Here is a 24,308-nt window from a genome sequence, read left to right as displayed (position 1 = left end):
TAGTGTAAATATAAAACCCTGAGTTTCAGGTAAAAATGCAAAACGAATAAGGACAGATGCAGGGAGGTTCTCTTAAAGAGACCTTGAGTATTTAGCGAACCACAATTTAAAATTGAATTGTCTGTGGGGACAGGACAGGAAAAGGCATTTGTGGTGGGTTCTGACTGCAAGAGAGGCTGAGGAAGAGAATGAATGACTTAGCTAGATGGATAAATTGGCTTCAGGTCACGGGGTCATGAATGCCTGGCTCAGCGTTTTCCTATCAATCCTGTGGACAAAAGGGCAATGAAGAAAAACATTGAGAATGCAAGGCCAGGAAAGAAATGAAAGTGGCAAATTCGAGCCCCTTGGGTTATGTGAAAATGCCTAAAAGCGAGCTAACTTCTGAAAGCAACCGTGCTCCAAAAGCCTCGGCTGTCTGGGGCCCCGCCCGGCCGTCAGTAAGCTCCGCCCCTTGCCAGACTCCGCCCCCAAGCCCGAAGAGTCTGGGAGCTGTCCCAATCCCAAGGCCCGGTTTAGCCTAACCCCACCCCCGGTCGTCCCGCCTTGCCTCTCTGTTTCCTTGGAGATGCTTTCGGCGTCCCCTCTCTCCGCGCCGGCGCAGCCAGGCCTCGGAATCACTAATAGAGGAGGGGGCGGCGCCGACGCCCAGCACCTGCCGTCGGTGGGGGACTCACTTCGGTGGAACGGAAAACTGAAGTTGTTTCACTGGGCGAGTGCACCGAGGTTCGTGACGGCAGGGGCGAGGCTGGGACAGGACTTCCTCAGTTCCTTGGAGAGGCGGGCTGTTCTTCAGGCAGCCCCTTCCCTGACCCCCACAGCCCTTCCTCCATCAGTCTTTCTCAAACTTCCTGAGTCCAGGCCCTCGCCACGTACCTCAAGAAACCAATTGAAAGAGAAGTAGGGAAAGGCGCCAGTTCCTCTTGTTCCCCAGTTCACCTGACCCTCTGAGGGAAGTGAAAAACTATACATAGGATAAGTCCTTTAGTCCTGTTGAGTACTAGGTGGGAAAAGAAAGGGAACTGAGATGCTCTCGGTTTTTGGCAAAGATAACTCTATCTTGTAAATTTGAGAGAGCAAATGGTTATCCCTAATGTCACATTTGTATTGAAATACATCAATACATATACATATTTCAGATGTTTTGGCATTTCACTGATTTAGTGATTAGTTTCTCCTATAGGATCTATACTTGGGGATTTTCTTTAAAAGTTCATCTAAACTTAGATGGTAGGAACTTAGTAGTATTTGTTGTAAGAGTGAATCTTATTCCATGACTCGGGGCGGGGAGAGGAGTTACACTACTGACTGATTTTAAACTTCTTTTGTTTTTTGCTATTATTCTTTGCTTCCTGATTTTCTGGCTGAAGTCTATAAGCCTGGAGAGACCATCAGCAGTAATCTGCAAATGTAAGTCAACTGAAATATGGATTGCCTTCAGACTCTTTTCCTGCTTGATTTTGTGATTTAGCCATCAATGTCAGTTGGTAGGAAATGTATTTTCTATTTATTTTACTTAACAACCTATCTAATTACCCAAGAGAGAGTGCCAGAAGTGTCAAAAAATTATGATACCAAGAATAAACATTATTAGTGACTCTTCATGAATTTATTTTTTCTTTACTTAGGGAGCATAGTGATATTTCTTCTGTAGTTTTCGTTAAACTTTCATAGTAAAAGAGCTTGTGATAATAGAAAAGTTTTAATTCTTATGAATGATTTTTAGTAAAATCGTATTTGTTTTGAACTTGTGATGATGTACAATAAACTCGCTTACTGTGCTTTACTGGCTTTATTTCTCTCATCTCAGTTTTTACTCCAAAGTGACTGAACCCTGGAGACACTGGTCAGCCTCAGACATAGTCATTCTCCAAGTAGCCTCCTTTTACACAGTAGTAGGCCTCCCTCCTTTGTGTTTCCTGATAAAGGCATCTCTGGGGATAGAGGGAAGGGGGGTTAGTCTTTGAAGAATTTTACTTGGGGGCCAAAAATTTAAACTCACACCATGGGACACATTCAGCCTGACCTAGCACTCTCAAACCTTTCATCCTGTATTTCTCCATTCTCATTTGTCTTTGCATGTGGGGGCCAAACTTAGAGATTGTAACTGTGATACAAGAGCCAACCAGCAGATCAAAGGGTGCACCAAATCTCTTCTGAATACCAACAGTGGAATGGCTTCAGGCGGCCTTTTGATCTTTGTCTCAGCACCCGATGGTGCCACACTGCAGCACTGCCCACTTGCTGGCACTGGGGAGGTGCCTCTGGGTCCTCCTAAGAGGCTGATTCCGCCTGAGCTCCTGGGGCTAAGCTCATTCTGGTGCCAGCCAAAGAGGTATCTTTCATTCTTCTTCTTTCTTACTCACCTGAACCTAAGCAATATCCTTTCCTGCAGTCACACCTATCTTGTGTGTTTTCCCCTGAGATGTTGATCTAGGAGAACCCTAAGGAGGTGCCATAACTAATGGTGATGTGCTCCATTTATGCTACAGGCCTGGGTCAGTCACCTCATAGCACTAGTCCCATTCTTCATTGTTGAGTCTAGGCTGGAGCTCACATGGAAACTGAGAATGCTGTCTGACCAACACCAGGAAAATGATGCAACTCATATTAACAAAGACCAAAAGGCTTTCTTTACAGGTATTTAATTTAATGTAAGTACCGCAAACCCTGCTTGAACTTATAAGGCATAAAAGATGGCAATTACTTAGATAAGAAAGTAATTTGTTACAGGACCCCTTTAAATATTTGGTGCATTCAAAATATTAACTGTGTCATAAAATTCAGATCACACATTATCTGTTATGTAAAACAAAATACCTTATGTGGCCATGTATTGATTCTGAGAAACAAAATTCCCTTTCCCGATAGGCACTGGCAAGGCACGATGTGGGGTTCAGAAACAAGGAGAAAGCCTGTTCAACTTCCACCCTCACTCTAAGCTTAAACTTTCCAACATAGTTTGATTCAGCGATATTTTTTCCAACATGCTTTTTTTTTTTCCACTTTATCATTCAGCTCTGATAACTTTTTTCCACTTTATCATTCAGTTCTGACCACCCCCCATTCAGAGTTTGTGCCTTGGGGCTTGCCAGCAGGGCTTGCAGTACTTACATTAAACTAAATTTAAGAGTAAAGGTGCTCCTGCTGCTAATGTTCTCAGATCAGAGGAGAGCAAAATGAAGGAACTGGCAGCTGAAACTAATGATAGGAAACATTGACTCAGAGTTTGAAAAAAAAAAAAGCGCAGTTGATCTGTATGACAAAGAAGACATACCCCTCTCCATGTATGTCATTTGCATTTGGTTTCTATTCGATCTCAAGTAAGCATCAAAAAGGATAAATTTTATATAACACGCTGGTATGCCAACTTTGGTGGGGAGTTATACTCACCTGGATGGGCTATGTTGACTGGATCAGCACCTCTGGGGGCTGCTCTCTTTTATCTGTCTACAAATAGCTGGATATTCTTAGTATTCAAGGAAATTGCAAGCACTGTTCCTCATTTTGAACCTCCTTAGTGAACTCTTCAAAGACCCCTGCAATTATGAAGAGATTACCCTGGCCCCAGTGCCCACTGCATAATGCTTTGGCAAGTCAAGTGGGGCTTTTAGAAAAGAATCTAAAATTTATAGATGATGGAATGCCCCAAATAAGGCACACTTAGTTGTTTTCCTCTCTCCCTTTTGAAATTTCCTAGGGCTACACTGGTCTGGGTTAAGAACTTAGATGATTCAGATGTTCACCGTAACCTTGGAGGACTCTGAACTCTGTGGAACCGTCTTCACAGCTCCTGTGAAGTAAGCTCTTGGGAGCCCGTTTGGGGAGCTTTGGTGTCCCTTCAAACCTCACATGAGTCATGACTTCTTACCATATGCCCTGTATGATGTCGCCATTTAGTAAGTTCTTGTTATTCCAGTAACTCAACTATTTAATGTAACATCTAATCAGAAAACCAGATTTTTAAAGTTAAAAAAAAAGTCATTATGTTATGAAGTTATGAAGGGTAATATAGTATGTTTCTAATGTTTAGTCTGCAGGAGAGGACTAACATTTACTGTTTAGATTGTGCCCTTTAAAGCTACAACTGCATAAAAATAAGTAGGCATTTTGTTTCATAGATCGTATCACGCCTTGATAAACTGGTAGTACTGGGATTCTATTATATTTAAAATAAACCACTGATCTCCATTAGAATTCTCTTTAATTATGTGAAAAATGATTTTTAGGCCAGGGTAATAATCTTTTTCAGTAACATGAAGCTGTCTGTTTACACTGAATTTCAGAAGATTTTCTCTCGTCTTAGTGCTTCTCCACCCCCACCTCCACCATGGCTTTGTAGCACTAGAGGAATATTGTGTCTCAGCCATCCACAGGTGGTTCTATTTCAGGTTTGACTACATCTCTCCTCTACTCCTACCTAAGCCACCACCCTCTCTCCCCTGCATTTCACAGGAGACTTTGAGCTAGCCTCTCTGCTGTCTACCCTTTCCCCTACTACAGTCTAACCTGAAAGAAAAAGTCAGAGTGATCCTTTCAGGATGCAAGTCAGATCATGTCAATTCTATGCCCTGTATCCTCCAGTGGATTCTTACCTCAATGAGAATAAAAGCCAGTTTTTACAATAACCCTCAAGACGTTACACTGTTGGGACACCCAACAAAATTCTCTGTAATGTCTTTGAGCTTGTCTCCTTCTGTTTTTATTCATCCCTTTGCCATTGGTGAGCATTTGGGTAGTTTCTAGTTCCCTGCTTTGTTTTCCAGTAGAGAATCTTATCAACATCTGAGGTTCTATATATTTTGCTTATTCGTGTATTGTCTTTCTCCATATTTACCCCCATACTGCAAAGTCTATGAGATCAGAGAGTTTTGTCTTTTTCTTCACTGCTGTATCTTTGGCACCTGGAACAGTGCCTGGCACCAAAAAGGAGCTCACTAAATATCTGCTGAATATATTCAAGGGCCAGATTTTATTGTGATTTTCCCTGGGTCACACAGGTAGTAATGCTGAAGATAAGCCATTTAAAACCTAAAACAAGCCTTTCAGTTGCTTGGTGAAGCTAAGAGTACAGGTCAAACCTGGTGGATATAGAGGGGTTGAGATCAGGAGCCCCTGGCCTTTTGGATGCCTCTCTATTTAACAGAAGCACAGGTTGTTTTGCATCTGAGAGCCCTTGCACCATGTAACAATTTTTCTATTCTAAGTTCACAGACATCATGTTCAGGTGTCCCTTTGGAGTAAGATTTAGAAACTTGATTTTATAGACTTGCCTTCCTAATTGCTCACCACTGTGGCACAGTGCATTTTCCAAAAAGGACTGCAACAGTATCTCCCATGCCATATTCTTTTCTTACAATGAAACTTCGACACTCCCCTATCAATAGGTGGTTCTGTGTTCATTTGCCTTGAATCTGGGTGAACTTGTTATTACAGCAGAAGTGGATGCTATGTGACTTCCAAAGGTAGACCCTAAAAGGGGATAAAGCTTCTGCCTGGCTTTTCTCTAAAATATTTGCCTTTGGAGCCTGGAGCTGCTACATAAGAAGTCTTAGGTTGCCATGATGTGAAGAAGCCTATGCCACATGAGGAGACCACATGTATGAGTTCTAGCAGATAGCCCCAGTTGAGTCCCAGCTAAGAGTTAGCATCAACCACTAGAAAAGTGAGTGAAGATACTTCAAGGTGATTCCTGTCCCTTATCATTGGGTTACTACAGCTTCTGAGTTTTCTCTGCAGAGGGTCCTGTCATCATGGAGGAGAAAAAAATCCATGTCTATCATACCCTGTCCTTATTCCTGACCTGTGTAAAGTGTGAGATAAAGTTGTTTTTGTTTAAAACTTTTTAAAAACAGTACATTTTGAAGTGATTCATTATATTGTTATGGCTGTGTGCTTTCTCAGGGCAGCTGTCTCCTTGTTGAGAATTGTTCTTATCATCTATCACATCTAAGGGAAAGCCTTTATTTGCGAGCAATAAGGCTTTTAGAAAACAACAAGTATGAGCAATTTTCAATTATTGATAATAACAGGAAAGCAACACATAAACATTGGAAATCCGTAGCTATCCTAAAAATCTTCATTCTTTAATTGCAATCATGTCCCTTACAAAACTCTTACCAAAGATGCCAACTGAACCATCAATGCTTTTATCATATTTTCTTCTTATCTACTTTGTGGTGAAGATACAGACAAATAATAAATTGGCCAAAAAGCAGACAATGGAGGAAAATAATGAGAGAAGCAACCTACAGAATCCACTCACTGAGCATCATTCCTGAATAATACAGCTATAGCACTACATGTAGACATTCTCAACTAAGATGACAGACTGTGAATCTCTAATAATGTCTTAAAGGATCCTTTGAAAGATTTATTCTTTAAAATACAATTTCTACTTATTTCTTTTTGTAGTCCGAAATGACCACCCTGCCCCCACTGCCCATGACACGCCCGAAGCTTACAGCCTTAGCCAGACAGAAGCTGCCTTGCTCCTCCAGAAAAATTCCAAGGTACATGCCCCTGGTTTTTACTTATTTTCCTACAGAATGAATTTTCTGTAGTGAGAAATGTCAATAATGTATCTCAGAAAATAAAATCATTTCAAGAGAAGAGAAAAATACCTTGTTATATTGAGAATATTGAAATCTGCTGTTTCAAAAGGATTTATGAACCACATTCAAATACTGCAAATATATATATATTTATTTATTAATCTAGTTATTATTTCATCATTTTATTTCCTATTGCAATTATATCATGGTTCCCATAGAGTTTTGGAGATAAGTTTCCTGTTTTAAATGTGTATGGAAAACAGAAAGCAGAAGCTTTGGGAATGAAAGGTGTAAAGCTTTTTTCTTTTTAAGGCAGAGTCTTACTCTGTCACCTAGGCTGGAGTGCAGTGGTGTGATCTCAGCTCACTGCAACCTCTGCCTCCTGGGTTCAAGCGATTATCGTGCCTCAACCTCCTGAGTAGCTGGGACCACAGGCATGCACCACTATGCCCAGCTAATTTTTTGTATTTTTAGTAGAGACAGGTTTTGTCATGTTGGCCAGGCTGGTCTGGAACTCCTGGCCTCAAATGATTCACCCACCTTGGCTTCCCAAAATGCTGGGATTGTAGGGATGAGTCACCATGCCCAGACTGAAAGGTGTAATGCTTTTAATCTATAAGGTCCCAAGGGCTGACTTATGTTTAGGAAGAAGGAGGGTAGAGCCTTACTTGTAGGGTAGATTGGAGGCCATGAATCAGCTCCTGAAATGATGCTGGGGCCTGAAAATGCATCATCAAACTGCTGCTGCCCATGAGTGACTGCTGAGCTACTCAAAGTGTCACTGAGGAAATGCAGGACAGAGAAACTGATACATTTTGTCATAATTATGAATATTAACTGATTGTGCTATTTTGAAATTGCCATTGATAATTCTATTGACTTTTTGTAATACACATATTATTTACCAATATAAATAGTTTGCATACATAGGTTTATTTTCTTTATATGACTACTTTTCCATTCCTGCAAGGCATAATGATCAAAGTATCAGGAGGCTTCTTTGTTCTCATGCCTCACTTTTAGTATTTCTTCTAGGAAAGACCAAAGACCCCGGACCAAAATAAATACATTCAGCTAAACTAACATAAAAATTCTTTTAAAATAATAAATCAAAATTTTCTTTTCCTGTAGCAGATAAATCTTTCAATGAATGTATAATTCATGTGTGTATACTATAATATATATACATATTTTTTGTTTTACTTTTGAATGATGTAAAATATTTATGAAGTCTGAAAAAGCNTGCTTATTTTAAAGGTGCAAATGGGTGTGAAGAATGAACTCACTACAAGTATATTTTCAATAAGGGCTTCTTAAAATCATTTTGCACCTTGAATCTTTAGTGATTTGAGTTTTATGTGTGATTTAAAAAACTGTTCAAAGAGCATTTCAGGACAAAATTGAGTAATGTTTGGGACAAATTCATGTTATACATTTGAATCAAACAGGTGTTCTGGGCTCTGGATTCTGTGCCAAACAGTATATAACTTCAGCAGTTGGAAAGTTACACCACGAAAAACTGTGAGCAAAATAGAAGATCTTGTAAGCTTTGAGGAGAAGACTCTTAAGTAGAAAGTGAATTATTTCAAGGTGTTGGTGTTTTATTTGTTTACATACTGGGTTTAATATTCTTCCTTATCATTTTCCATTCAGGAAAGATAAAATTTTGAAATGATCAACGACCTACCTCTATAGCTTTTGTGTTTATTATATATGGTATTATACCCTGAATATTTCTGTTCTCCTAGTGGCATTTTACATGTTTGGTAGCTTTTCAACTTGATAAGGTGGTGCTTTATTATTTCTTTCTATTTCATTTAGGTCTCAATTGATCAAAGAAAAAGAAGACATAGATCATTACCTAGAGGTGAATTTCAAAGGATTGTCAAAAGAGGAGGTTGCTGCGTAAGTACAACCTTTAGAGGTTCTTTAATATAAAGTTTATTTCTTTTGTCTTGATTATTGAAATTTCAATTTTCTTGTGTAATATACTTTTCATTGGAACATGGCATTTAAAATTAAAGCTCATATTAAATAGTGATAAGTCATGTCTATTGATCTCACACATATCAAAGTCTTTAATTTTATGGCTCTCAAAGTTCCCATATTTACCAAGATATTATACTATCACATTTGCAATATTTAGTTAAGTCTGTGCTATTAATTGCTTGTTAACCTTCATTTTAAGATGTGTTGTCTCCGTGGGAAAGAAAAAAGCTTTAAGAAAAAGATTTATGTATCTTTTCTCCTGGTGATTAAAGAAAAGAAACACCTTACTAATGTACTAATATGTCTCTTTTCCACCCAAACACTCACAAAGAGAACAAATGGATCATAGTTTATTGGTTAATTTTAAAATAATTCTAAATTGTCTAGATTTGTTTTTTTTAGATGAACAACGCAAACTTTGACATTTTATCACCAGTTGGAGTCTAATTTATAGGATGAATAAAAGCAGTACAAAAATCAATGTAAGTTAGTGAGAAATGAATAGAAACCTAGAATAACAGCTAAACAGGTTTAATATTTCTTACCTATACTTAGTGGCTCTGTTATCAGATCTTTTCATGTAAGTATTGAAAAATGGAAATCTTGTAAATCTACACTTATCTTATGGAATTCATTAATTGTTTCAATTAAAATATTTTATGCAACAAATGTTCTTAAAAGATTCTCTCTATTAATATTGTCTCATGCTATGGGATTCTACTGAAAGAGTGTTGCTAATTATATTTTGGTGTGGGTTTCATATATTCTGAAGTTCTAAGTCTCTTGGTGTTTTCCATTTTATCAGATATTATCTTTGTCAATTTGCATATAACATGGAAAAACAGTCATTTATTCTGTCAATAACTACTTTATAGAATGAGAATGACAAAATTTTACAGTAGCTGTAATCACTCACTTCTGCAGAGCTCTATGGACTACCATGTATATGGTATGTGGGATTTTTGGTTAAATGCTATTCTGATGATTAATTCTTTAACTTTCCGTGATAACCTGTTACATAAAATTAAAGGTCAGTATTGTATGACAGTACAACTACTTCTTAAAAGAAAAATGTATGTATGCCATATTTGGATTCTGATTTAAATATTATATCCAAATAGTTTTAATTGCCTTAAGAATTGGAATTAAATTAAAAACTAAACATGCTACACATAATTTCAACAAACTAGAAGTCCATATACTAAAAGACTACTGACATTTAAGCTTTCAGTGCAGGCTGAAGAAAAATTTTATCTAAGACAATGCAAAATAGGCTATAGTGATGAGTATTCTCTTAATATTATTTTTCCACTAAAGGTACTGCCAAATTGATTTCAAATTCATCATTAAACTATTTGCAACAGTAACACTGGGTAATTCTCAGTTCTTACTACAGTAGTCTCCTTAAAGTTTCCTTCACTTCAGTGCTTTCTTAGACCAAAGCTCTTTCTGTAAGATAGTGGATGCAAATCATTAGTATGGAGATAGCTTGTGCACAGGTCATTATTGTGCTTTTGATTGATATACATTCTAGACCTTGCCCTAGACAGACTAATTGAATAGCATAAAAAGGAGAAAATTGATGAATGATTTCAGCATCTTCCAGCAATGCCCAGCAGGTGCCATGAAGAATTACGTGTAGTCTGTTAGCCAAGGAATTACTGCATAAAACTCTTTATAGCCATTCAACCCTTAAAAGATAAATTGATCAACAAACATTTATTAAGTACTCACTTTATATCTAATACTAGTTTTTTCACAGTGGGAGAGACAATGATATTTTATTGTAAAATACTTGGCCGCATCCTGGAACCTTAACATCTATTTGAGACAATAAGACCTATGAGCAGCAGACAAATATGAAATGATTGAGTGCCAACTGTCCTGTGAGGTGCAGCCTAGAGGTCAAGAAACAATCAGAGAAGACTAAGACAATAGGATAGAACTTCTCAAGGAAGATAGATTTTGAGTTTAGCTTCCTGTCTGGTAGCATTATAAAATTATCTAACTAGAAAGTCATAGATCTTCAGTATATAAAAATGTAATGGGTAGAAATGGAAGAATCAAATCAGGCAAAAACAATGTCTAAGATATATCCTCAAATCCCTCTCTCTACTGCCTTATTCATGTCTTTAAGATGGTGATCAATATATTTGTGTATACTCATTAATACAAATGATGTACACTGGCTTTGATATCCCATAGTACACATATGCTCTGTGTCTAGTTTCAAAATCCCTCATCATGCACCTCAAAATATACCAACCTACTTATGTGTAAACTCACACGCTCTGACTTTCCTCCGAATGCCATGGGTGGAGAGTTCCTATTGTCATCTAAGTATGGTCCCTCTGCTGTGCTTCCTCTTATCCCCTCTTACCTGCTCCCAAGACTTTCTCCTGCAGTTAAATTTGTTTTTCTCCTATACCATCAATTTCTCCATTTTCATTGGATCAGTCTCACTGGTATTCATTTCTACTCAAACATTTTTCTTTACGTATTATCCCCTTCCAGGTTCTACCCCATTTTTCTCTACCCAAGACAGCAAACAAAAGTGGTGTCTTAATATTTTCACGTTTCATTTTTGCCTCAGTTGACTCTAAATAGGTTTCCAGCCCCCATACTTACTGAAATGCCTCTTTAAGGTCACCCATGACCTCTAGTTTTATCACATCTAATAGTTATGTTTCTGTCTCCAGCTTCGTTGATGTCTTCACAGCATTTGACCGAGTTGAACACTCTCATCTTCTTGAACATTATGTGCTTGTGACTTTCAGGATGCCATTTTCTATGGTTTTCCTCCACACTGGAACACTTCAGTCTTCTTTGCAGGCTGGTTTTCTCTTTCCAAACTCTCAGTGGTGAGGTGTCCAAAGGCTGGGTCCTAGGTGCACTTCAGCCACACTCTCAACCTGGACCCAGTCTTACAGCTTTAAACATTAGCAATAACCCGATGGCTACTTAATTTATAAATCCAGCACTGACCTCTCTACCAAGCTGAAAGTTTTCAGATCCAATTGCCTCCTTGATGTGTCTACTTGGATATATCACAGACATTCCAAGGTTAATATAACCCAAAACTGGACTCTTGCTTCACCCCTACTCCTCTCCTATCCCCAATATTCTTCCCACAGCCTTTCCTCAATTCAGCAAATACCATCAAGGCAGCCTTGAGTTTTACCTTGCTTACTGCTACTCCCCTCTAATCCATTAGTATGCCCGATCAGATACAACTCCAAAATATATCCCGTGTTCATCTCCTGGTCTTCATCGCAGAGCTGCCATCTTGTCTGCTAAGATCGCTTAAATGGTCATATAACTGCTCTACCCACACCCACTCTCACTCCACCACACTCCTCCTGCTAGAGTGGTCTTTTGAAAACATTAGATCATGACATCCCCCTGCTTAAAATCTGCCAAAAGCTTTCCATTCTTCACCTGGCCTGAAGCTGTGCATGGTCTGGACTTTACTGAACTCTGACCTTCTCTCTCTTTCTCCCCACCAGTCTCTACTCCCGAAATGGCCTTATTGCTGACACTTCTTATGCAGGTGTCAACTTGAATGTGACCTCCACAGTGAGCCGTTCCTTGACCTCATAATAAAATGTAAATGAGTAAGGAAGCAGGGTAAGCTAACATATAGTTGTCACTGGAATGGCCAAACTCAAGTGACGGGGATGTATTTTACTTTGGAATGGATAGAATTGTTCAAAGGCAAAGGGCTTCTGGGTTTTGTATCATCTACCTTCACAGAAGAAATTTCAGTGTGCTTCATTACTTTCTAAGTGACTAGATTATTGTTGTGCCTTATAGGTTCATTTAAAACGAATCCATTGTATTCACATTCCATATTTCATAATGATGATTTGACTTTAAACTACAAAGTCAAATTTGACTTAGCAGTGAACTTCAAATGGTTCACTGCTACTATCTAACTGATCTTTAACAAGTACAGACAGTCATGTCAGAAGAGTTTCTGTGCGTCGGGTTTTTCATTCTGTATAATATTATCAGAATGCATTATTGTTTTCAAAAAGAACTTAAAATATCACTTATTATCATATAATTACTTTGAGTAGCTAAGTAATAAAAGAGTCATTTATAGATTCAAATCAACATTTCTAGAGGGCACTTTACCGATTTAGCTATGTATATGAGGAAACAAAATCATCTGGGGACAGAGTATGTTAATCTGCTCAATATTATTTTCTGCTTCAGATATCAAGTTCTATTATATGGAAGAATATATTTGGTTCAAAATTGTGTGCATCTCTAAGATATTACTTTCTTTCAGAATATCTTATTTTTAGTATCATCAGTGAGTGTTTATTGAACATCACTTTGTCAGCAAGCTCAGTGGCAGTTAGGACTGTTTGTTACTATATTCAGTGAGTTTGGGCTGTAAAGAAACAAAGAACAATTTACTTTCATATCTTTTAAAGCTTTTTTCTCCTGCCTCGTTTTGAATTGTATTATACTTACTCAAAGTAAATTAGTGTTTTGCCAGTCTACATTTTTTTTTTTTTTGCAGACTAGGTTTTATCTTGAATTTCAAAATTTTCTTCCAAAGGTGCTTTTATGAACTACAAATATACTTTTTATATGCAAATCTAGCTTCTGGATTTGTGAAATGCCTTGGCATTCTAAACATACGGAGCAAGATGAAGCCCATGTATTTAAGATACAGTATTTCATAATTCTTTATTGGAAGTTAGATCCTTTCAAGTGTGCTCTTCCTCTGCTTAATTCATTTTTGTTTACTCTTGAAATGTTTTATGAAATCATTTTGGTTTCTCTTAAAACAGTTTGCTGTTTGGTAAAGTAATAAATTAAATTCTCTATGGAGGTTTGCAAATTAACTTCCTGAAGAAGCCAGTTGCCAAGCAAATGTTTACATGACTAATCTCCAGATGAGACAGAGATAGGTGGGCAAGAGAAGGAAGAACCCGTTTCTTGCTAGGAAAGAAGATTTTGGTGTTCCAAAATGAAGAGAAAAATTCTTTCTCATGAATATTTTAAAAAATAAGTGATTACAGAGAATGCAGATGGAAAAGAGAAGGAATTGTCACTCCTTTTGAAAAAATTCTGGCATTGTCTTCTAGATCAGATCTCTAGGATGTGAAACCAGGAATGAAAAGACTGTTTTGCCATGATTTAAAAGAAAAGAAAGAGAAGGAAGGGAAGAAGAAGAAAAAACGGAAAGAAGAAGGGGGAAAAGACTGATATCAATAAAGTTTAAAATTGGGGAATTTTAAAAGTGTAGTTGGAAGGAGATTTTTGAAAAACAAAACAAGACAGAATAAAACAACAATGTTCACTAGGTGCAAAAAAATGGTCTCAAATTTTCACCAAAACCAAATATAGAGATAAAAGAAAAGATTTCAAATGTCAACAGAACATAGAAATGCCAATTTTTTTACGCATTTGTATCTTTGTGTCCTTTAGGAGTTTGCTTTAAAATACTATTTTCACATAGGTGTTTAAGCTTACCAGCTCTAATAGACATTTTTAAAAAATGTCTCTAAGAGGAAAGCATGGGAGTCGTGACTTGCAACTCTGGCTATTAGAGGAGCTGATTCCTTCTGCAGTTGAAAACTTGGCTTTGTTATGTAATACCTGTATTGTCTTAAAGAGTTTACCTGCTTTGTCTCATCTTTGCTTTCCACAACTATTTGGAGAGCATAATAACCAGAAATTCTTACAGGAATTAAATGAGATTCTCTATGTGAAACACATGTAGATGACACTCAATTCAGACTATTATTAATTATCATTACTCATTTTTCTTTGGCTTTTAAGCATGTATTAATAGTATAAATAGCCTAAATATTTTGCATTAACTTTATGTGTTGATTTATGTAGTGATATTAATTTATCATTTCTCTTTAAATACCTTTTTGTTGTACTAAGTATCATTTTCATCATGTACTAAAGGCAGAGTTTTAAATAAGATATATTTCAAACTTACAATACTAATCAATGAGAGGACTTTTTATTTTTGTAGAGACAGGGACTCAATGTTGCCCAGATAGAGCTTGAACTCATGGCTTCACGCAGTCCTCTCACCTCAGCCTCCCAAAAGTGCTGGCATGACAGCTGGGAGCCATCGTGCCCAGCCAGTTTTTTTAAGAAAATTTCAAGTTGCAATAAAAACTTTTCAGAAATGTACAGATAAACTCACAGTTTTAGAAATACACAGAATATAGCTGGAGGATGTGGTTTTTCCTACAATAGCCCATAAACCTGTAAGTGCAAAATGTACTTCTCTATTTAAAACCATTTGGGAAATTCATTTTCAGTGTGATAGGACAAAGTGATAAATAAGAAAACATAAAAGGAGACAAGCACACAGGTACCACAGAGGATGAATCAGCCAGAACTGTCAGTCAGTGGGATAAACAATGATCCAGCCACATCACTCTCAATGTATGGGGCAAGATGGTTTTATTATGTTGTGTTTTGTCTTTGATAGTGTGTTCTTTCTGTATTAAGAAAACAGGGAAGATTAAAAACTATTTAGACCATTTTCAAGTATCCATTATGGCTAAAAAACAATCCTTAAAATTACTGAGGTTACTGCAACTATGGAAAAATCATCTCCCTGGCCTATATCCATATCCTGTTCTGTTTTCTATGTTGGAAATTGGAGATGTGGTAATAACCAGTGTCACTATCTCACTGTTTAAAGCAAAACCAAGTTATGGATTCACAAGAACTCTTTTGCTTCACCAGGGTTTCCACAGATATTACCAGACCAGGGACTTTTCTGGGAAGCATAATCAGGTGATGCCCACCTCCAGATTAGAAGGGAATAGCATTATCATTCTCTTTTTATTTTTTTCATTCTCTTTTAAAATAAAAGCATTTAAATGTCTAATTATAAGAAATGAAAATAAGAATATAAGTTTGTAGGAGATACTTTTCCTTAATAGTTTTTATTATTTGGAAGCTTTTAAAACTTCATGTTTGTATTTCAGTGACTCTCTGAGACCATTTAAAATATGATCACCCTTTCTTTGATCTAGGAAGGCAACTTATCAAGATATATATGTCTGTGCACGTATATATATATATACACACACATACAAATATATGTAGTGTGTGTGTCTATAAATATATATATTGTATGTGTGCATGTTATGTGTATATATGTGTGTGTATTAACATCTTCAAGCTCTGTGCTTTAACTATTAATCCCAATTTTCTACATATCACTGTATAAAAATCTTTCAATATACTTTAAGTGCTTGTCTTCAAGCCAAAGTGTAAGCATGTTAAGTCGAATTAAATACAGGCATACCTTCTTCTATTGCACTTTGCTGTATTGTACATCAGAGATACTGTATAGCCAGAAAACCCAGATAGAGAAGCTTCTTCCTCTTCTTCCCTGCAATCCACACAATGCAGGCAAAACTTGACAGTTCCTTCATAAAAAGAATATCAGGGACACATCACTAATTCAGATGTCAGATTTACATTAACCAACATCAGTATATGCATGCAAACCCTGACACAACAAAGAAAAGCTCCAGAAAAATAGCCTACATATTTTACTGTCAGAAGGGCTGTGGAGGCATCCTTAGGCCAAGTCTGTCGACTTAGACATGTATATACAATTAGGTTTTCTTATTTAACTAGCTTGCCTATATTGCTTTTCATGGAAGCGTCCTGTTTTTCCTACTTTAGGTAAATTAAATTTGTAAGGAAGAAGCTAAAATACTGAAATACTAGCTGACACGGGGAAGATAAAATAATTGGCCACTATGAAAAGGACAGACTGTCTGGGGACAAGGGCAAGGCATGACTGGGCCCTGCAGCCACCCTTTTCAGTGTATTTACATTGTGTTGAATTAAATAACAGAATTCCTAACAAAGCATTATTTTGTTGACCTTACTCTATTTCATATGGCAGGGAAATGAGTAATATATTTTAGAAAAGTTTTAATTGTATGTTTTGCTTTATTAGTTTTTGTTTTAGTCTAGGTTTGTATATGGAAAGATTTGTGTTATTGGGAAATTTACCAATGTTGATTGCCTCTGTCCTTAAATTGATACAAATTGTTTATTAATTTACTTATTAATTAATTATTATAGTATCTTCCAAACTCTTAGATGATCAATAAGAATCTTTCCAAATCTCTTTTGTGCTTCTTGGATTTTTTAAAATTCCCTTCACATTGTTCCTAAGGAATCAGAAGTTATTTGGTCAGAATAATTTCCAAAAAGCCTAAATTTTCTTCTAAGTATGCTAGGAAACCTTTGGCTCATTTTATGCAGGGAAATGATATGCTGTCACTTTAGTTTAAAAGGATCATTCAAGGCTATTGGGTTCTGTGGATATTTGACTGGGGAACACCCGGAGCAAAAGATGATGGTGGCTTGACTAGGGCAGAAGTGGAAATGATGAGAAATGGTTTAATTTAGAATATATTTAAGTGATAGGGAGATCAGAGCTTACCAATGGAGTAAACATGGGGACTAAATAAAGCAATAGATAAAAAATGACTCCTTCTGAACTGACCCCAGCAACTAGAGGGATGTCTTGTTGACTGCTGAATCTCCAGCACCTATAACAGTATCCACATAGTAGGCACTCAAGAAATACTTTTTAATAAGGCCAGCCTCATCCCAGCGCATGCATACTGTTTCCAGTTTAATTCCTTCCATTCCTGCTTTGAAATTCATCTTCCTGCAAAAATAATAGTAATGACTAATATTTGTAGAGCACTTTCTATGTTTCAGGAATTAAGTGCCTCATATGTATTCATTCATTTAATTCACAAAAAGAATTTATTAGTTCAATTTACAGCTAAGAATTGATGCACAGAGATATTAAGTAACTTTCCCAAGGACACACAGATAATAAGTAGAAGAGCTGACTTTGAATCTATGCAGTCTGGGTCTAGCACTCATTTTTGGAGCATTATACCATTCTGCCTCTGAAAATATTCAGGTCTTCATTATTCTATGTTTTCTCTCATCTCTCATTCTTAGTGTATTTCCATTCTCTTGGCCTAGAATGATTTTTCTCCTAATTGTCTCATGACTCTTACTCATTCTTAAATGGCTCGGCTGTATTAGATAAACTTGCTATAATCTTGTAATCTCCAGTACACTTATAGTACTATATTGCCATTGCTAGTATAATTGTTTCCTATACTACACTACAAGCTTCAAGAGAGCTGGGGCCATTGCTGCTCTGCTCATATGTGCATCCTTGGTACTCTACTCACACAGTGCTTAGCTCACCTCACAGGAATGAGAACCCATGATCTTTTACCCCTTCATAGCCTTGCACATGTGTTCTGCCTGGAAAACCCTTCTGCTTTCTCTCATGCTTTGTGTACTGGGCAAACTTTTATTTATCTTCCAGCCTCAACTTAACTGTTTCTTGCTTTGTGAGGCCTCCTTTGATCCACTTGGTAGAGTGCAGAGCTCCTGTTTGAACTATCTTGATGGCCATTGACAGTCATGTACAAGTGTTTTATTTCCCCTTTATTAATATTTAACATACTGTAGTATGTTCTATACTATGTATGTATGTACTATAGTATGGATAGTATATAGATTGTGACTCATTAGTGGGTAGTGATTGTGACCCATCAGATTGGGGATCATGGCCAGGATTTAAGAAATGGAAAGAGAGTGTAGACAAATAGGATAGAAAAAAACCCATTGCATAGCGGAAAGCTAAATATTGGGAGGCTACCATGTGTAATGGAATAGAGCATGAATTTTTAAACCATACTCTCTGGACTCCAGTCCCAGATTTACTCTCATTAACAAAGTAGCTAGTTGACTTTGGCGAAGTTACTTAACCTTTCTGTACTTCAGTTACCTAATCTGAAAAAAATAAAGATAATGATAATAGGGCCTGTTTCCTAAAATAGTTATGATAATTAATTGAGTTAATAATTATAAACCGATTGGAACATTTTGCATATTTGTGCTTTTAAACATTGGTTTAATATGTTACACACACATTTATACGTGTGCTGAATTGCAATGTAAGTGTCTGGTTTTGTTTTTTGTTTTGTTTTGTTTTTTTTTGAGATGGAGTCTTGCTCTGTCGCCCAGGCTGGAGTGCAGTGGCGCAATCTCGGCTCACTGCAATCTCCACCTCCCGAGTTTAAGCAATTCTCCTGCCTCAGCCTCCTGAATAGGTGGAATTACAGGTGTGCACCACCACACCCAGCTAATTTTTGTATTTTTTCTTAATGTGAGTTGTCATAAGGAATGAACTCTGCTCTAGACTGGAGTCTTTGAAAGCAGGGATTGTGTTTTCTTCAACTTTTAGGCCTCGGACTTACATAAAATAACACTTTTTTGCTTGTTGACTTTCTTTCCAGAATAGATTAAAGAAACTTAAAGTTCAAACTTTGTAGGCTGGACATGATGGCTCATGTCTGTAATCCCAGTACTTTGGATGTTGAGGCGGGCAGATCACCTGAGGTCAGGAGTTCGAGACGAGCCTGGCCAACATGGTGAAACCCTGTCTCTACTAAAAATATAAAAATTAGTCAGGCATGGTGGCACACACCTGTAATCCCAGCTACTCAGGAGGCTGAGGCAGGAGAATCGCTTGAACCTGGGAGGCAGAGGTTGCAGTGAGCTGAGATTGCGCCATTGCACTCCAGCCTGGGCGACAGAGCAAGACTCTGTCTCAAAAACAAAAAAACAAAAAACAAAAACCCCAAACAAAACAAAACAAAACAAAACCTTTGTATTATACAGCTGTCAGATTATAACTAGAAAACAGAAAGCAAATAAATAAAGTATGTAAATATGCTCCCCAGTGGAATTACTATAGTTACTATGAGGGAACATTAAGTTTCTGTTTCAACTTCTGGGTAGACTAGGCAAAAAGGAAGATGTGAAGGACTACAGAAGTCTCAACACCTGATGAAAAGGCATACATCAGTTCTTTAAGAGATAAGCTTTTTCCTGATACTAAGCTCCAAAAGAAAGTTATCATATAATCTTATGTAAGAAAAATTTGCACACCTAATGCAACAAAATAGTTATTTAGACAGCTTGTCATAAATATTACATTTTCCCGTTAAGTTTTCTTTCAAACAAGATAGTAACAGGTAAAATAAATGATTGCTGTGTGCTATTCTCTGTGTTAAGTGGTCTTTACAACAACCCTATGAACAATAACCCTGTTATTACTCCCAGAGACCAAGGCATGGAGAGGTTAAGTAATTTGACCAAGGCAACCTATTGTTATAAAGAAGCAGAAGCAAAGCAGTAGGAAAAAAGATGGTTCAAAGAGAGGAAGGAATGAATAAGCTGGAAAGAAAATGGATGACATACATTTGAAATCAATTTTCAGACTTTTCCGGTATTTCCAGGACTGCCTTGGATCCAGAACCTGCCTTGGGGCTCAGTTCTACCAGAACTCAGTTGTTCTGCAATCATGATTCAGATTTCCATGAAATCATTTTACTTAAGCTTGTCTGAAACAATTTTTTATCCTACAACCAAAGTAGCCAAAGAAATGCATTGCTGATTAAGGGAATTGTTTTCTCAAAAGTTAATTTGGCTTAAGGTTTTCCCATATTAATGTCAAGGTCAAGATAAGTGACTAATCTCATTTCTTTTCTATGTTTTAAATGGCCACACAGAAGTACAAAGGATAATAAATTCTTACCATGATAAGAAAGGAGAGAAAACAAATTAGAGATCTCAAAATTTCAGAAATGTTTTCAGAAAGCAGTTGAAATATCACTATAGAAAAAAATGATATTTTATAATGATAAAAGGAGTTGGCTCATCAAGAGGACATAAGCCTAAATGTTTATGCTTCTGATAACAGAACTTCAAAAAACGTTGAACCAAAACTGATAGAAAGAAGAGGAGAAGTAGAAAAGTCCATAATTTTAGTTGGAGATTCCAACATCACTCTCTCAATAATTGGTAGAAAAACCAGTAGGAATATAGAAACCTTCAACAACGCCTTTAATCACCTTAAGTAATTGACACTTATAGAGTATTCCACCAAACAACAGTAGAACACATTATGTTCAACTGTGCATGGAGGATTTATCATAGTAGATTATAGTCTGGGCCATAAAACAAATTTTAACATGTTTAAACAATTTAAATCCTTCCAACTATGTTCTCTTACAAGAATGAAATAAAGTTAAAAAGGATAGCAGAAAGAGTTTTGGAAAATCTTCCTAAATTGGGAAGCAAGACAACATACTTCTAAATAACCCATTAATCGAAGAAGAAATCACAAGTCAAATTAGAAAATATTTTAACTGAATGAAAAAGAAAACACAGCATATCAAAGTTTGTGGGATACAGCTAAAGCAGTGCTTAGAAGGAAATTTATAGCATTAAAATGCTTGTATTAGAAAAAATGTAAATATCCAAAATTAATTTTCTAAGCTTTCATTTTCAAAACCAGAAAAGAAAGCAAATTAAACTCAAACTTAGTAGAGAAAAGGAATAGCAAAATGAGAGCAGAAAACAAACAAACAAACAAAACAATGAAACTAATGCTGGTTCTTTGAAAAACAAATGGATCAACCACTAGTCAAACTGATCAGAGAAAAATAGAAGACACAGTTTACCAATTTGGGAAATGAAAAGGGACACATCACTACAGATTACACAAATATTAAAATGTCATTAGGAGATAAACTTCATGCTGATAAACTCAACGACAGATGAAATGGCTGAATTTCCCAAAAGACACTGCCGAAGTTCACTTACATAGATACAAGTAACAGAAGAGATATATATTTATTAAAGACATTAAATTTATAGTTTAAAAAACTTCCTACAAAGAAAATTCCAGGCCCATGTGGCTCCACTAATGAATTCTCCCTAACATTAGGGGAAGAAATAATGACAAACTCAACACAAACTCTTCAAGAAAATAGAAGATGAAGAAACACTTCTTAACTAATTCTGTAGCAAATAATATGATTAAGCAGCTGAAAGATCTTCATGATAATGTCAATGTAAACCTATCACATATATTAGGGTTAAGGAGATGATCAGGAAACTGAGATTTAAGTGTATTAATTATATTCTTAAATGCAGAAAAGTAATATAGCACATGCTATATATGTGTTATTTGTTGGATATAAAATATTAATCTAAAAAAAAACCCAGTAATATTTGCAAATCAGTTGTCCTAAAAACTTTCCCCTGAATTGAAATGCTCCTTTTATTAAATGGCAAATTTTCATGTGTCTATATGAGGCATACACCTTTACACATACATGTACATATATATTCTGTCATATTAATTTATTTGCCTTTTCTTATATTAGTGCCACTAATCTTTTTATCAATATAGTTGAAATGCATTCTTGTATCTGGCAGAAAGTCCCTTTTGTTCCAAATGAGAAAGTTTTTCTTGTATATTCACTGTTTTATATGAATTTTAGAATAATCTTGTCAAGAGTTGGGGAAATATCTTTAAGATTTTATTGGGATTGTGCTAAATTCATATGTTATTTTAGGAGAACTGACATTATTAAAATACTGAGTCCCACATTAACAAGAACCTTTCATTTCAATTGTGTTAAATAATAGCATTGACAGCGGCATCCCTTCACATTCCTGGCTTCAGTGAAGACGATTCTAATGTATCCTAAACAGAAAGCCTTTTGCCATAGGTTTTTAAATAGATACACGTTACCAAGATAAAGAAGTTTTTTTTTAGTTTCTCTTTTTCTTAATCATTTGTGAGCTTTGAACATTGTGAAATAATTTTCTTGCACCTACTAGATTATTATAAAGTTACTAGATTTTCTATTTTGAACTATTCTTCCAATTCTGAGATAAACTCATGATGGTTTCAATTTATTGACTTCTGTGTGTGTGTGTGTGTGCGCACGTGTATGTGTATATGTGACTTTTGCATCTAAATCATAATGATATTGAGCTGTGGTTTTTATTTTCTTTTGCTACACTTCAAGATTTTGTAAAATTGACTAAAGAATTTTTATCTTATTCAATTAAAAGTGAGGGCAAATTAAATTTTTTTTCAGATAATGCAAGGACCTAGACACATCTCTTTCTCTGCAGTCTTTCTGGGCCCTCCCCCAGCAAAAGAAATTACAATGGTTACTTGTATTTTGTAAAATTGACTGAAGAATTTTTTATCCTTTTCAATGCTCTAGGACATTTTGGATGAAATGGGAATTTCTTATTATTGAAAATTTGGTAGAACTCCCATGTGAAACTGAATAGTTTTTCTCCTTTGGTGAGAGTAGGGGGTCAGGGGAAAGGGGGTAGGTAAGTCTTGTAATTGGTCTCCTAAATCTTCTCCAGCGAATTGTTATTTTTGAAAAATAAGTGCCTGTTTATGTAAAATTTTATATTTACTGCAATGAAGTTTAACATGATATTTTCTAATAATGTTAAAGTCTCTTCTATATTTCTTGAAATATTCTCTATATCTTGAAGGTAGCGTAAAGATAATGATGGCTAATAATACGGGGCCTAGGGTTGGACTGCCTCTGTTGATGAACCAGCTCCATCACTCACAGGTGTGTGATCTTCACCTTGTTAATTAAACTCTTTGTGGCATAGTTTCCTCATCTGTAAAATGGAGATTAAAATGATAGCACCTATCTCATAAAAAATGTTGTCAAGTTAAATAGGCTAATTACATGTAAAGTATTGAAAACAGCACCTGGCACATCATTAAGCATACAGTAAAAGTTAGCGGTTACTATAATTATAATTAGAAGTCTTTTCCGTTCATGCTGCTATTTTTAGTGACTGTTTTTGTTTTTCTTGGTTATACTTGTACAGATATCTCTGTCTTTTCACGTAACCAGTTCTTTTGTTTTATGGGTCAACTTTTTGGTCTCTCTTTTATCAGTTTATTAATTTACTGTTAATATTTTCTTCTCAGTTTTTATTTAGTATTATTTCATAATATTTATTTTGTTAGGATTTTTTCTATCATCCTGAGTTGAAAGCTAGCTTCTTCACTAGTATCATTTGCTCCTGTTTTTCAGAAAATGCACTTAAATCTATAGCTTCCTTTTTAAATATGATGATAACTTCTTTTTTCTTTCAATTCTAAATATATGAAAATTTCCATACTGGTTTCACATTTAAGCAAATAATAAACTTGGAGTGTATTTCTAAATTTGCAGGTGAATAGTTTTTGGTGTTCGCTTTTTTTTTTTTTTGTAGGGGATCCTGGATTGGGAAGTAAATCTTTACTCATGCTTAGTAAGTGTGTCATGGATGTATATCCATGGATGTGTAGTAAGTGTATCAGTTTACAAAATTCCTGGTGTGACCAGTACTTGGTCAGATTTTATAAATATTTATTTTTTTGAAAAATAAGTATATATTCTCTATTTAATTTGGTAGATAGTTCTCTATATAAAAATCTCTCAGAATATAAATATTAGCGTGAGGCTGTTATTTCAATCAAGCTAGGCAATTACTGTTCAAACACTTTTCCCTCTACATTATCTGTAAGTTTCTGGAAAAAAATTAAAATCAATGTCTTCTCTTTCTTCTGTTAATTTTATGTATTTTAAGCTATATTATTAGGTGCATTGTTTCCTACCTGCTATGTTTTTCAGTAAATTAATCTATTTATAAATCTGATATTATTATACTCCTTTAATGTTTTCTGCCTGGATTCTATTTTGTTTAATACTAATAATATTATACAAGTTTTCTTTTTGTTGGAATTTGCATTATTTTATGGGAATACAAAAGAAAAATATTCTTATTCTCTGCCTGCTAATCTATTTTATACTTTTTTAAAAAAGT

At 35.9% G+C, this 24,308-nt stretch overlaps 1 protein-coding gene across 1 annotated transcript in view; it reads left to right on the top strand.

Moving 5' to 3' along the window:
- Positions 1–558: 558 nt before the first annotated feature.
- Positions 559–24,308, top strand: part of LOC108514038 (tetratricopeptide repeat protein 29-like) — a gene marked incomplete at its 3' end in the record, with an annotated part of 142,289 nt that continues 118,539 nt past the window's right edge. The window contains 6 exon segments of the mRNA XM_017850071.1: positions 559–726; positions 1,371–1,410; positions 3,701–3,763; positions 3,766–3,800; positions 6,415–6,512; positions 8,376–8,459. Coding sequence (XP_017705560.1) covers positions 3,730–3,763; positions 3,766–3,800; positions 6,415–6,512; positions 8,376–8,459 — 251 coding nt within the window.

Source organism: Rhinopithecus bieti, unplaced genomic scaffold, assembly GCF_001698545.2.
Source record: "Rhinopithecus bieti isolate Rb0 unplaced genomic scaffold, ASM169854v2 scaffold_32105, whole genome shotgun sequence".
Taxonomy (NCBI): domain Eukaryota; kingdom Metazoa; phylum Chordata; class Mammalia; order Primates; family Cercopithecidae; genus Rhinopithecus; species Rhinopithecus bieti.
Note: the sequence above shows the minus strand (reverse complement) of the source record. Positions and strands in the feature narration are given on the sequence as shown.